Genomic DNA, 13565 nt, shown 5'->3' with positions numbered 1-13565 from the left:
CCACAGGCCCCTCCACCGTGTGCATGCTCAGTTTTCACGCATGCATGAAATTGAACATAGGCAGAGGCCAACTTCTGGCAGAAGCAGCTCGGGGACTGTGTTTGCAGCCGCCCAAGAAGTAAGCTCGTTTGGCAGGAAGGAGATCTTCAGCTGGCGGAGCTTGGGGATCCCCACCAGAACAGGTATTTCATTTAATTTGGGAAGGAGTGAGGGCGCTGGAGGTGAGGCAGAAGTTAACTTAGGGTTTTGCTTTGGGCAGGGCTGGGCAAGGGGGTGGCAGCAGCAGATATGAATTTTTGTCCCACCCACTTTGATCTTGGGGCCCGCATTAAATCGGCTGTCTGGCTACGTACTATTATATGGCAAGGTGCACCACTTTTTACATCACTTTGGAATGCAGCTTAGAAGCTGCCTTAAGCTCAGACATATATTACAACTGTACTGAGACATCTGTACCTCAGGTCAAGTAATCTCAGCTGAGACCTTTACCAAGTTTGAGGACTTATGGTGCTGCCCCTTTACAATGGAACTTCTGAAAATCACTGTGCAGGGAAACAGAGGCACCATTATACAAGAGGACCCACTAGTCAACCTCTGCAATGATAAATTCTTTGCTTCCGTTTCTAGACCAACAAGTTGCTTTTTTTCTGCCTCATAGTGGTTTCTGAGGTGATCCTTCTGGCTTGTGGGGACATCTGTCCAGTGTTAACTTTTGGCCTTTATAATGCTCTGAATGCAGATTTGATCCCTTGCATAGGTATAAAAATTCATTCTTCCAGTGAAGGCTGAAAACTAGGTTTGGTCTGTGCCATGTTCCATAGGTTCAAAGATGGAGAAATTATTTAATATATTCATTTATATATAATCTTTAAAACACAATTTTAAGTTAACAGAAAGATGAAAAAATGTTGGAAACTGAAATTTTTAGGAGAGTCTGGTTTTCAGATCCATTCAGTAGGGTAGAGAAAAAACCAAGGGACTAAGGAGATTGTTGCACATAAGAAGGACTATGCATGCTCAGAACTTTCTACTAGGTTCTGAGCTCTGGGAGAGTCATTCTGCCCGGAACCAACTGATGACTCCACATATTGTTTGGTGATTCAGTCCATTGGAAACCCAGTAAATGCAAATTTATTCCCTGCATATTTTTGTCAATACTCTGAAGACCACCTGACTGGCTCTGAAGTCACCAGATTTCAGAAGGTGATGTGCAATTCCAATTCATACTATTATATATTTATTTAGATTTTGCTCACACCTTTTTCAGTAGTAGCTCAAGGTGAGTTACACTCAGCCCAAATTTAATGTTTAAGAAGTTGCACCATATCCTGAAGGAAGCACAACAAGATATACTACTGAATGACATATTGTAAATTTTATGAACAATGCAGTATGTGGTATGAATATGTATTGTTTTTGTGAAGGTAATAAAACAAAACATTAAAAGAAACCACACTAAATATTGCAATGTACTTCATTGTACTTTGTAAATCCCAGCTGAACTTCTTTTACATTATTGTACTGGCAGTTGTTTATAAATAAAAAAAGATTTAAAAATATTTCACGCGTATGAAAAATGTTTCACTGTAGAAACAAATCTTACTCAAAAGGCCCTAATTTTAGAAGCCCTTGTCACAATTTATATGTGTATACAGAATAAATGTTGACATTTCAGTTTTAGAAAGCTGGGCTTTACGTGTATAGTAACATAGTAGATGACGGCAGAAAAAGACCTGCACGGTCCATCCACTCTGCCCACAAGAGAAACTCATATTGGCTACTTTTTGTATATACCCTACTTTGATTTGTACCTGTGCTCTTCAGGGCACAGACCGTATAAGTCTGCCCAGCACTATCCCCGCCTCCCAACCACCAGCCCACCTCCCGATCTCGACTAAGCTCCTGAGGGATCCAGTTCCTTCTGCACAGGATCCCTTATGCTTATCCCACGCATGTTTGAATTTAAATCTGCAACATGCACATATGGCAAAGAGCAGGATTAAAACATACACGCAATTCCCCACTGCAGAAGGGGAATGCACATCTATGATCACCGTTATCAACATCAGCATTTACAGAAGTTCCCTATTATGTATAGGGGTTGTAAAAAGTGCTTATTGTTTTGGCAGCACTCTACAGGAAGGATTAGGGGGAGGTTGGTTCCTTAATCCCCCAGCACTCCCCTTTTCCCCCCAAACTATTGTGCCCATTGATGTCTTACACACTGACAGCTGTAAATGGTTGATCCTACTGTGCATAACCATACATTGTACATAATCAACGTCAAGTATGTCAGACAAAAATCAGACCTAGATTATTTTTGCAACCAAACAATGTTGACTAATATAGATGTTATAACAAGATGTCTGCGTTGCTTATAATATATTTTCTTAAGTTGTTTCATCTGAGACCTCAGTTGGGGGTTCAAGCAAACCAATTGTTTAGGTCAAAGCTTGAAAACACCCAGATCGTCACTGGTCCCTTTGATTTACTCGTATCTTTAATGAAAGAAAATTCTAGAAAAATTTTTTTACTTTTTCTTTTTATACTTTCTTTGTTTCATATGTTTAAAACATTTAGTGTAATATAAGTACTTAGCTTTCGCAAAAAGGCAATGTCGGCATCAGAGGGATGTTAGCTGATCCTTTTCTAACATATTACTGGACTCTGACATGTCCTGGACCTATCAATTTCCAGCTTCCACATTCTATCTAAAATGGGTCTGAAATTATTTTATTCAAGGACACGCTTACGGTTGCCTTGATGTATTCCCAGTGGCGTATCAAGGGCGAGGCAGTGGGTGTGGTCCACCCTGGGTGCAGGAAGCAAGGGGGTGAACTGAGTAGTCATGCAGTTGTCGCTCTGCTGGTCTCCTGCCCCCTCCGACGTCAACTTCCTGTTCTGGGGCAGGGGACCGGCAGAGCCGACAGTCGCATGACTGCTCAGTGCATCCCCTTGCATGGAGGAGGGAGGAGGGGGTGCTCCGCCCCAGGTGGCAGCCAAGTTAGGTGCGCCCTGTGCAACTCCTAGTTTTTTTTTTTTTTAAACTAAAATAAATACAAATAAGATTAATAAAATGAAATTCATGCAACTATTCAAACATTAGGTTGGTCCATTTATAGCCAAAACTTCAAAGAGTATAAATGAACACAAATTAAATACTCACGTCAAAACCATATTGCAGTGGGTCCCCAACCTGATCCTGTGGAAGTCAGTGCATGCAAATCTCTCTCATGAATATCATTTGTGGAGATACTGAAAACCTGACTGGCTGGGTGCCTCCAGGACCAGTTTAGGAACCACTGGCCATATGTAAGGTCACTGATCATAATGATACAATTATATATGTGATGTGGCTTCTTTACATAACCTCATGCGGTGAAAAACAAAGTGAAACAGAACTGCCACATGCAATCATCAGATGAATTTCCCTAATGTGGTTAGCTGATGTTGGAGCAAAGGAGCAGTGTTTCTCAATCCAGTCCTCGGACACACCTAGCCAGTCAGTTTTCAGGTTATCCACAATGATACGACATGAAAGTTGAATACGATGGAGGCAGTAAATGCAATTCTCGGTCATGCTATTCAATGTGGTTATCCTGAAAACCCGACTGGTTGGGTGCATCCTGAGACTAGGTTGAGAGCCCTAGGTTAAAAGAAAAGTAATCAATGATGGTCCTAATATTCAAAGCCATTTTTCCAGATAATGGCAGCTGTTATCCAGATAAAATGGCATCATATTCAGTGGATAGTGCAGCTAACTAATCCTTATAGACCACCTAGGTCAGTGATGGCGAACCTATGGCACGCGTGCCAGAGAGGGCACGTAGAGCCCTCTCTGTTGGCATGCGCGCTGTCGCCTCACCCACCGAAAGTTCGTTCCCTCCTCCCTTCGAGTTCCAGGCCCCCTCCCTCCGAATTAAAAGTCATGCTATTTTACCTCGTCAGGGTTAGGGCGGCAGCATGCAGGCTCGGCTCGGTGCTTAGTTCAGTTTCCCTTCTCTCTCAGCTCTGGTCCCTCCCTTGCGGAAACAGGAAATGAGGGCTGGACCAGAGCTGAGAGAGAAGGGAAAACTGAACTAAGCACCGAGCTGAGCCTTCATGCTTTTACCGCTGCTGCCGCCCTAACCCCGACGAGGTAAGATAGATGACTTTTAAAATTTGGAGGGAGGGGGCCTGGAACTTGAAGGGAGGGAGGGAGGGGGCCTGAACACTCGAAGGGAGGGAGTGAGGGAGGGCCCTGGAACTTGGAGGCAGGTAGAGGGGGGACGAGGGAATGCACCACCTGTTAAATTGCCCTGTTGGCACTTGCGATAAATAATTAGATTTTGGGTTGCTGTTGGGCACTCTGTCTCTGAAAGGTTCGCCATCACTGACCTAGGTACCATCTGAATAGCGGTGTGCATGGGTGGAACAAAGATGGACTGGAATGTATTTGGAGAGTGGTGATCTTATGCCCACTCTACGGATAACTAGGAGTAGCCTAATGGTTAGTGCAGTGGCCTAAGAACCTGGAGATCTGGGTTTAATTTCCACTGCAGCTCCTTGTAACTCTGGGCAACTCATTTAACCTTCAGTTGCCCCAGGTACAAAATAACACCTGCATATAATATGTAGCTTTGATTGTAACTGCAGAAAGGTGGTATAATCTATCCCATCCCTTTTCCCTCTATGTGGACAAAGTTAGTCAGAAAAAAAAAAACCTGTCCTAACCTTAAACCAAATAAGTTATTCTGGATCACAGTTTCAATATTGCCAATATCCAGATATGGTAAAATGTGCCACAATCTGGATATCGGCACTCAATATTTATTTGTTTATTTATTAGGATTTATTTATGCTTTTTTTTTTTTTAAAGAAATGAGTCCCAGGTAGTGACAGCAAGGATAACCTAGACATATGCAATAAAACAAGTACAAGAGTACACAAAAAAAACACAAAAAAAACAGTACACACTAATATAGTATGTACTTCTGATGTTGACATAACACCCAGTAAAACATCTCAATGGTTAGTACAAGTGGAGGTGGAACACAGCTCGATAACATAGATTAACAGGAGTTTAGATGGGAGATCAGTGTGATTAACGTAAAAACAATTATACATGGAGTCATAAAAGATATATAAATTGTAAGCAAGTCCTGCTACAGTTAAATGCAGCTGATGTTAGTCTTGTGTTAGATTATTTCTCCTTCAGGAAACAGGTGAAAGCTTGGTTCTTCTCCCAAGCATTTGATGGGTGGTGGATGCTTGGAATGCCCTCCCGCAGGAGGTGGTGGCGATGAAAACGGTAACGGAATTCAAACATGCGTGGGATGTGCATAAAGGAATCCTATGCAGAAGGAATGGATCCTCAGAAGCTTAGCTACAATTGGGTGGCAGAGCAGGTGGGGAGAAGAGGGTTGGTGGTTGGGAGGCGAGGATAGGGGAGGGCAGACTTTTATACGGTCTGTGCTGGAGCCGGTGATGGAAGGCGGGACAGGTGGTTGGGAGGCAGGAAAAACTGCTGGGCAGACTTATACAGTCTGTGCCCTGAGAAAAGACAGGTACAAATCAAGGTAAGGTATACACATAAGTTTATCTTGGGCAGACTGGATGGACCGTGCAGGTCTTTTCTGCCGTCATCTACTATGTTTACTATGTTACTATGATGAAAGTTAGATAGTTGTGCAAATAAAGACTTAACTGCTGCAACCAGTGTTTAAAAAAACCCACATAGCTAAATATCAGGCTGGTTTAGGAAAAAATACCACAACCCTCATGACAACGTTTTAAATCCTGATGACTAATTTGTTCTAGAAACATGACGGCTGATAAAGGCCAAATGGCCCAGCCAGTCTGGCCAAACCTCTGTAATCACTAACTCTTCCTTTCCCTAAGGGATCCCACATGCTTATCCCAGAGGCAGAAATTGTCAGCACTGGACAGATACATACCAGGTGGTTTCTCTCTACCATTGGAGAAGGCTGTGGAGTTCCTGAGACTGGAGTAGTACCTGGAGTCTTTATATCTTGGATTACATTCATTACAGTGTCTGGCACCTTTATTGAATCACTACAAGTTTCCTGCCACTTGGACAATTTGGAATTAAGTAATTCTGCAGCCTAGGAAGGACAGATATCAAAAATAAAGTGTTTCATGTATACAGTGACCAAAAAAAAAAAAAAGACTTTTTTTTTTTTTAAGTGGGTACTTCTACAAAGAACTAAAAATAATCCTCCTTTGTTTATCTGCTTCTCTTCTAAACACATTCTCATTTCCTCTCATCCCAGCAATAATGCCGGTAACTTCAGAATTGCTGCTGGGAAGGAGAAGCATCTAGCATGCATCATTTTATATAGTTTCTGCACTGACTTATTATAATGTAGTAAAGTTTTATATGGATCAAAACTGTTATTTTGAGGTTGGCACAAGGTCAATATTGCACAACACCATGCTTTGTGAGTTAGATTCTATTTACAGACCAGGATTCTGCTCCCTGGAAGGTTGTGATTCTTGTCCATCACTCAGCAATGACATCTGACTTAAGGACCACAGCTTATCATTGGGCCCATTTGGGTGAGGGATCCTTATGTAAATGATGTATGTTCAAGTTCAATCTTATTTGATATACTACTATGCGTACACACGTCATCTAAGCAGTTTATAATTCAAATCAATGATAATGGGGATGAAAGTATATAAAAATCAGAGAACAAAACAAGGCAAAAATTAAACCAACACATAATAGTCACAGTAAACAAAAGCGATCGAAGACATATGGGGAGAACTACAACAGGAGAGAGTAGTATTAGTAGCGCTTTAGAAATGTTAAGTAGTAGTATTACAATTGCCAAAAGGGTTATAAGGACAGGGGTATAGAGGGCAGAACAGCAGGAGAAAAATAGGAAGAACAGGGCTGCAACCTACAGGGAAGAGGACTGGTTAAGTGTTCTTTAAAGTAGACCTTAGATTTTACAATGGAAGGTTCAGTCTTAAGAGAAGTAGGGAGAGCATTCCACAAAGCAGGTGAAACTACACTGAAGCAGGTGTTATGTAGAGTCAAGTCATATGTGACAAAGCAGGAAACCATATATAAGTGCTGTTGGGAAGAGCGAAGAGCATGGTGAGGGGAATAAGGCACAAGGGGAATGAAGGCACATGACACTGGAACACCACATTGGCTCAGACTGAACAAGAAGCCCATAATGAAAACTGCTGGGTCAGAAATAATGTCATGTTAATCTACTTTTAACATATACTGAATCCCAAACAAATAACCTGCCTTTTTAAAACTAACTAGTAACGTGTTTACCTTATACAATAAGCTTGAAATTATGGACCATCATAGTGTCTTGAAATAAAGTTTGGATACAATGGAATAGTCCTCTGCTATTAATCACAGAACTAATATATAATTTTAGATTTAAACAAGCATAAACATGTTATAAAAACTACAAAATATTTATTCTAGAGAGAAAACAATAGAAATTCATACGCCTCAAAGATATAAATAATAATGAAGATGCAAATCTTTTTCAGTGGACAAAAACTTGAGCAGGCTTGTCCAAATTCAGTCCTCAAGGGTTGCAAGCAGACCAGGTTTTTTCAGAATATCCATGGGTGTGGTGGGCATGCAAATACAAGCAGTCATGGCAAGTGGGTCAAAGGGGATAAAAGAATAAGGACACACTTTAGCATGCTGGCCTCAAAGGTAGAAGCAGCGGACACAGACTCTAGAGTATTGGAGAAGAAGAAAGGATTCTTAATTGCAAAAAGACTGATGGAAAAAAACAGAGATCAGCTATGGTTTATGGCACTGTAGTAATGGGAAGTATATTAGGAAGACTAGATGGGACTTAACTTCCTATATTTCTATGTAAATAACTGATTACTAGCTGCATCTAATAGGAAGTAATGGCAGTTATGTTGCTATTGAAACCCAGCATGCAATGCACCATAATTACTTCCTACTGACCTGTGTATGGTAGTAGTTCAAGTGGTTAGTGAAGCTGCAGTGCTTATCTACCAAAAAGCAAAATCTTCTTTTCTCTTCAAGCAAAGCTTCTTTGCAACCTTCAGCAATAAATCTTTGAATATCGCTCTGTCGAGAAATGATTGACTCCATACACTAAACAAAAAAAATACATAAGAGCTGTCTTATTACAGACCTTAAATAAGTCAGACTGTAGCCTTCTTGAAATGATACAGAGTCAGAATATGATAACTATCCAACTAATGAATGGGCCAGATTCAAATCCTTCAGACCTGTGAGCACGTCACACACACTCCACAAGACAAAAATCAGCCCTTCGACATGTCCAAGTAAATTATCTGTAGCACAGGGGTTCTCAACCCTATCCCTCAGGACAAATCAAACCAGTCTGGTTTCAGTTAACCACAATGTATATGTGTGAGATAAATCTACATGTACTTCCTCCATTTCAGGGCCGTGCCAACGCGGTAAGCGAGGTAAGCGTGGCAGGGGGGCGCCGCACCATGCTTGCCTCGCCCTCCCGCTCCCATGTCCCAACTGCCCGCCCTCTTCTCCCCCCAACAAAATCTCTTTTAAATTTACCTCTGTCCGGCTGGCAGGGCAGCGTCAGTGAAGGAGGCGGCGCTCCCGACGTCTCTACTAGTCTTCCCTTCGCTCAATGTCCCGGGGGGGGGGGGGGGGGGGGGGCGCAGCACCCGTACCCTTGCAGGGGGGTGCCACAGACCCTTGGCACGGCCCTGCTCCATTTCATGCAAAATTTAGCTCATTCATATTCATTGTGGGTATCCTGGAAATCTGACTGGCTTTTCCAAGCCTTCTCCATTTGGAGAAAATGGTTCTCACTGAGGCTCAGTAGTCCCAAAATTTTAAAAATGGCTTCTTCCAAATTGATGTTTCAACAACTTTTTTTTCTCATCTCTTCTGGAATTTGCTTTGATCATGGCATAGTGTTCTCAAACTTGTGGTGACTACTTCACTCTAACAGTAAGGTTCAAAATATAACGAGCTGTAATTCAACAAGGCTGGCTGCAATCAGCTGGATCCAATCATCAATTAAATGTGGTCAATTGTCTGAATAACTAAGGGGAGCAATTACTTTTACACATGGGTGATATGGGTGCAGGATAACTTTGCTCCTTAAAATAAATTAAGTTATAATTCAAAAAACTATGTCAAGTGTTTACTCGGGCTCCCTTTGACTAATCTTGTATGTTGTTTAATGATCAGAAACCATTCAGGGAACATGTATGCAATAATAGAGGAATCAGGAGGGGGAGGGGAACTTTTCACATCAGTATATGTTATAAAGTTTTAAGCTACATGCTGATACAACTGATTGAGTGTATGATAAACAATGCAGAAAATGTCACCACCCACTCCTCAGTTTTTTTTTCCCCCATTATGAAAACATAAAAGACTGCAGCTTGGAAAACTGTCAACTAGGTTTGTTGCTTTCCAGCAACATTTAGAAATATTTTTAAACCACTCAGAAGAAGGCGGAACACAGCGAAGGGAAGGCTAGAGACGTCGGGAGCGCCGCCTCCTTCCCTGATGCTGCGCTGCCGGAACCACCACCAGGGAGGTAAATCTAATATAATAAAACGCACCGTGCGTGGGTGCGATCCGTTCGTTTGTTTTTTTTTCCGCCCTCGACGTCATGACGTTTGACACGAGGGCAGGGCAGAGACGGCTGGCTGGCTTCACACCATGAATCCACGAACCCTACAGGGAGTGTTCGAGTGACTTCAGAACGTTGTCTTCAGAACGTTCACGGTGCGTTTTATTATATTAGATAAAAGACTGCAGCTTGGAAAACTGTAAACTAGGTTTGTTGCTTTCCAGCAACATTTAGAAATATTTTTAAACCACTCGTACTATGCTCATAACTTAGAAAATCAGGAGAGCTAGAGAAAGGAGTGAGGAAACGCTCTGTAATACGTGAAACGGAGTTAACATCTTAGATGAAATCGAAGATTATGCAACACTAACCTCTGTTTCTTTATGCTCATACTTGGTTGCATTCCTTCCGCCCTGGCTTTTCCTTCTGAGTTTTTTTAAGTCACTCTGAGACCTTTCCAAAGAATCTAGTTTATTTCTGTGTTCCATCTGGTATTTCTTTAGTGTTGCCTGTGATCAAAATGATCAGTGTTAGAAAACTCATACTATGGAAGCATTTTCTGATCCTTAAACAGATTACATATCACAAGGTTCCATGTAAACAAGTTTTTTCATAACACTCATGAGCCTTGCTTAACATCACATTAAGAATCAGAAAAGATTAAGATGTTGATCTCAGACTTCACAATTTGCTACCATAGTACAAAAAAACCAAATCTGAATATTGTATAGCCTTCACTATTAATTCCTCCTCTGCAAATAATGTAACAAAGTGAATACATAATTCAGTTCACTTAACGGAAGAGAAATGCCTCGGCAATCTTCAATAGAGCACCATTATTCATTTAAACTGTACTTCAAAAATACAGTCATAGGATTTAAAAAATGCAACAACTGATCTCAACTATATAATAAATGTGTCAGTCCTTTTATGTGTCAGTCCATTTTGCACAGGTCACATTGCTGCATCAGGACTATTTTGGACCTTGAATAACTCTTGAAAATAAAAAATTCTAATTAAATCCTTAACATCCTCATTAACTTTTCATATTAATACAACTTTTTGTGCAAAATCATTTACTGCTATCATATCCCTTTAAATACTCAAGGAGGGATCTGGAAACAACTTGTGTTGAGAACAATGGATATTTTGTCTTAATATGCTGGAACTAATGGCCTCAAATAGCCTGATAGAATGGCACCACTTTTTAATTAATTATTTTTTAAAATAAGATCTGTGGTTTGTTGAATTAAGAGTTATAGAACTATGACTTATTTTTGATTGGCTACCTTTCTACTGTATCTTTTTTTTTTTTAAGTATAGCTGCCATATAAGGAATGGATCCTAAGGAGCTTAGACGAGATTGGGTGGCAAAGCAGGTGGCGGGAGACGGAGATGGTGCTGGGCAGACTTATACGGTCTGTGCCAGAGCCGGTGGTGGGAGGCGGGACTGGTGGTTGGGAGGCGGGGATAGTGCTGGGCAGACTTATACGGTCTGTGCCAGAGCCGGTGGTGGGAGGCGGGACTGGTGGTTGGGAGGCGGGGATAGTGCTCGGCAGACTTATACGGTCTGTGCCAGAACCGGTGGTGGGAGGCGGGGCTGGTGGTTGGGAGGCGGGGATAGTGCTGGGCAGACTTATACGGTCTGTGCCAGAGCCGGTGGCTGGGAGGCGGGACTGGTGGCTGGGAGGCGGGGATAGTGCTGGGCAGATTTATATGGTCTGTGCCCTGAAAAGGACAGGTACAATCAAATCAAGGTAGGGTATACACAAAAAGTAGCACATGTGAGTTTATCTTGTTGGGCAGACTGGATGGACCGTGCAGGTCTTTTTCTGCCGTCATCTACTATGTTACTGTATAAGTGAAGATACTAGTAAGGATCAAGATTTTGTTTTTGGGCATTCAAAGGTCCACAACAGCCCATGATACAGTAATGTGACAGTTTGAAAAGCTGGCTACCAATCATAAAGAACCTACACATTCACTGAACATTTGAGATAAGTTTTCACATTTTTATTTGATTTTCACTTGTTTTGCGTAAAAATGTTCTTTTGACTATTTTTGTACAGTTTAAAAGAATAATGGTGCTCTGCTCAAGATCTGAGGCTTTTCCCTTCCTTTAAGAATTCATTTAAGAATTGTACACTCACTTTCTTGCATTATTTGCAGTGGAGTTGAACGTTGTGTAGCTTTGGGTATTGTTCCACAAACTTCAGAATTTTGCTGTAAAAGTTAATTTGTTTCATATGTACAATATTACCTTCCTTTTATAAATTAAAGCTAGGCTATACTCACAGTCATGTATTTCACATCCTGTTCAGTCTTTTTCTCCAGTTCAGATATAATCTCTTTATGGAACTTTTTGAACTATAAAAAAAGCAGTAATTATATAAACTTGATGCATTCCGTGCACATTTTTTAAATTATGTTTCAACTGCTTAAATACAATGTAATAATGTATACATACACTTTCATCTAGATTTTCATTAAGTCTTTTGTGCGCATTTGAAATTTCGATAAGAACTTGACCTGTAGGCAAAAAAAACATGCAACATAAGGTGATACGTTTAAATTACTTTTAAATAAAAACATGCTTTTAAAAAGTAAAAACAAACAAATAAGAAATCTCTTAAGAGGTAGCAGATACTGTTCTTGTTCTAAAGAAGGCACAATGTTTATTTTAGCATAGGCTGCCATTATATGGAATGTGTGAGAGCTATTTGAAAGGTGACCTTCTTTCCTGAAACAGATCTATCGAAACATGATTCAGGTCAGCAACTGGTCCTTGAATACTCCTTAACATAAGTTCACTATGATATATATATATATATATATATATATATATATATATATATATATATATATATATATATATATACACACACACACACACACATATATATATATACATTTTGAATATACAGCCTTGCAGTTTGGTGATATATACTATTTTTTTAATATTAATGTTTGCATTTAAGATATGGATTAATAAAATGTCTGGAGATAGTAAATTGGACCAGTGAAGATGTGTGGTGACAAAACACTTTTGTTGCGAAAGATATACACTGCTGAAGTTTTAAGTAACCTTCTTATGATCCACATTGCTACTTTGTTGATGTAAGTGGAGTTAAATGTCATAATGTGATATAAAACTTTGTGTGTTTATTTTATCATGGCATATTCATAACTACATTTTAAATAAATGCTAGAAACATTTATTGAATTCTGAAGAAATGGTTATTTGGTAAAAAGGTAGGCTTTTTTTTTTTTAAATAGGCTCTTGGGGGCTGGGTAAATATTAGAACATGTTTTTATCCTAGTTAAAACCTAAAATTATAGAAAAATGGATAGTTTGTTATTGTTAAGTAGTGTTCTAAGAAGCACAATGAAGCAATTCTAAATGCACAAAGCTCTTTAATGCACTATGGGGTCCTTTTACCAAGCCATGCTAAAAAGTGGCCAGCACAGTTGCCAACACATGGGTTCTCTGTGTGCTGCAGCCACTTTTAACATGGCAGTAAAATAGCCGCCTTGCCATATATATATATTTTTAATGGCCACACGCTAATTTCCCTATTAGTGCATGGCCATTACCACAGGAGCCCTTACTGCCACCTATTTAAGAGCTCTCATGCTAACTGAATAGTATGCAGTAATGTGCCCATGCTATCCGATTAGCGTAGGCATGCCTACTCTGCCCATGGGCGCACCTCCCATGCTGAAAAGTTAAAAAAATATATTTTCCAGCGCAGGATTAGTGCACACTAAGCAGAAACTATCACAGGATGCCTCAGCATATTCCGTGGTGGTGCTCTATTAGCACATGGCAGGCCCACATTAGGCCTATTGTGCCTTAGTAAAAGGGTCCTTATATGTCAGTCTCAAATTGTAATTACAAAAAAGATCTCTGAAATACAGTGAAGGCAATTAAAGTATGTTCTTAAGTTCTAAAAGCCAGGGACTTAAAATTGA

At 40.4% G+C, this 13565-nt stretch overlaps 1 protein-coding gene across 1 annotated transcript in view; it reads right to left on the bottom strand.

Moving 5' to 3' along the window:
* Positions 1–13565, bottom strand: part of BAIAP2L1 (BAR/IMD domain containing adaptor protein 2 like 1) — a 235666-nt gene that overhangs the window by 153158 nt on the left and 68943 nt on the right. Inside the window, 5 exon segments of the mRNA XM_030212059.1 lie at positions 5937–6104; positions 7958–8110; positions 9965–10102; positions 11889–11960; positions 12061–12122. Coding sequence (XP_030067919.1) covers positions 5937–6104; positions 7958–8110; positions 9965–10102; positions 11889–11960; positions 12061–12122 — 593 coding nt within the window.

The sequence above is a fragment of the Microcaecilia unicolor genome, chromosome 8 (genome assembly GCF_901765095.1).
Source record: "Microcaecilia unicolor chromosome 8, aMicUni1.1, whole genome shotgun sequence".
NCBI classification, from domain to species: domain Eukaryota; kingdom Metazoa; phylum Chordata; class Amphibia; order Gymnophiona; family Siphonopidae; genus Microcaecilia; species Microcaecilia unicolor.
The sequence above is the reverse complement of the archived record's forward strand: the minus strand, read 5'-3'. Positions and strand labels throughout refer to the sequence as shown.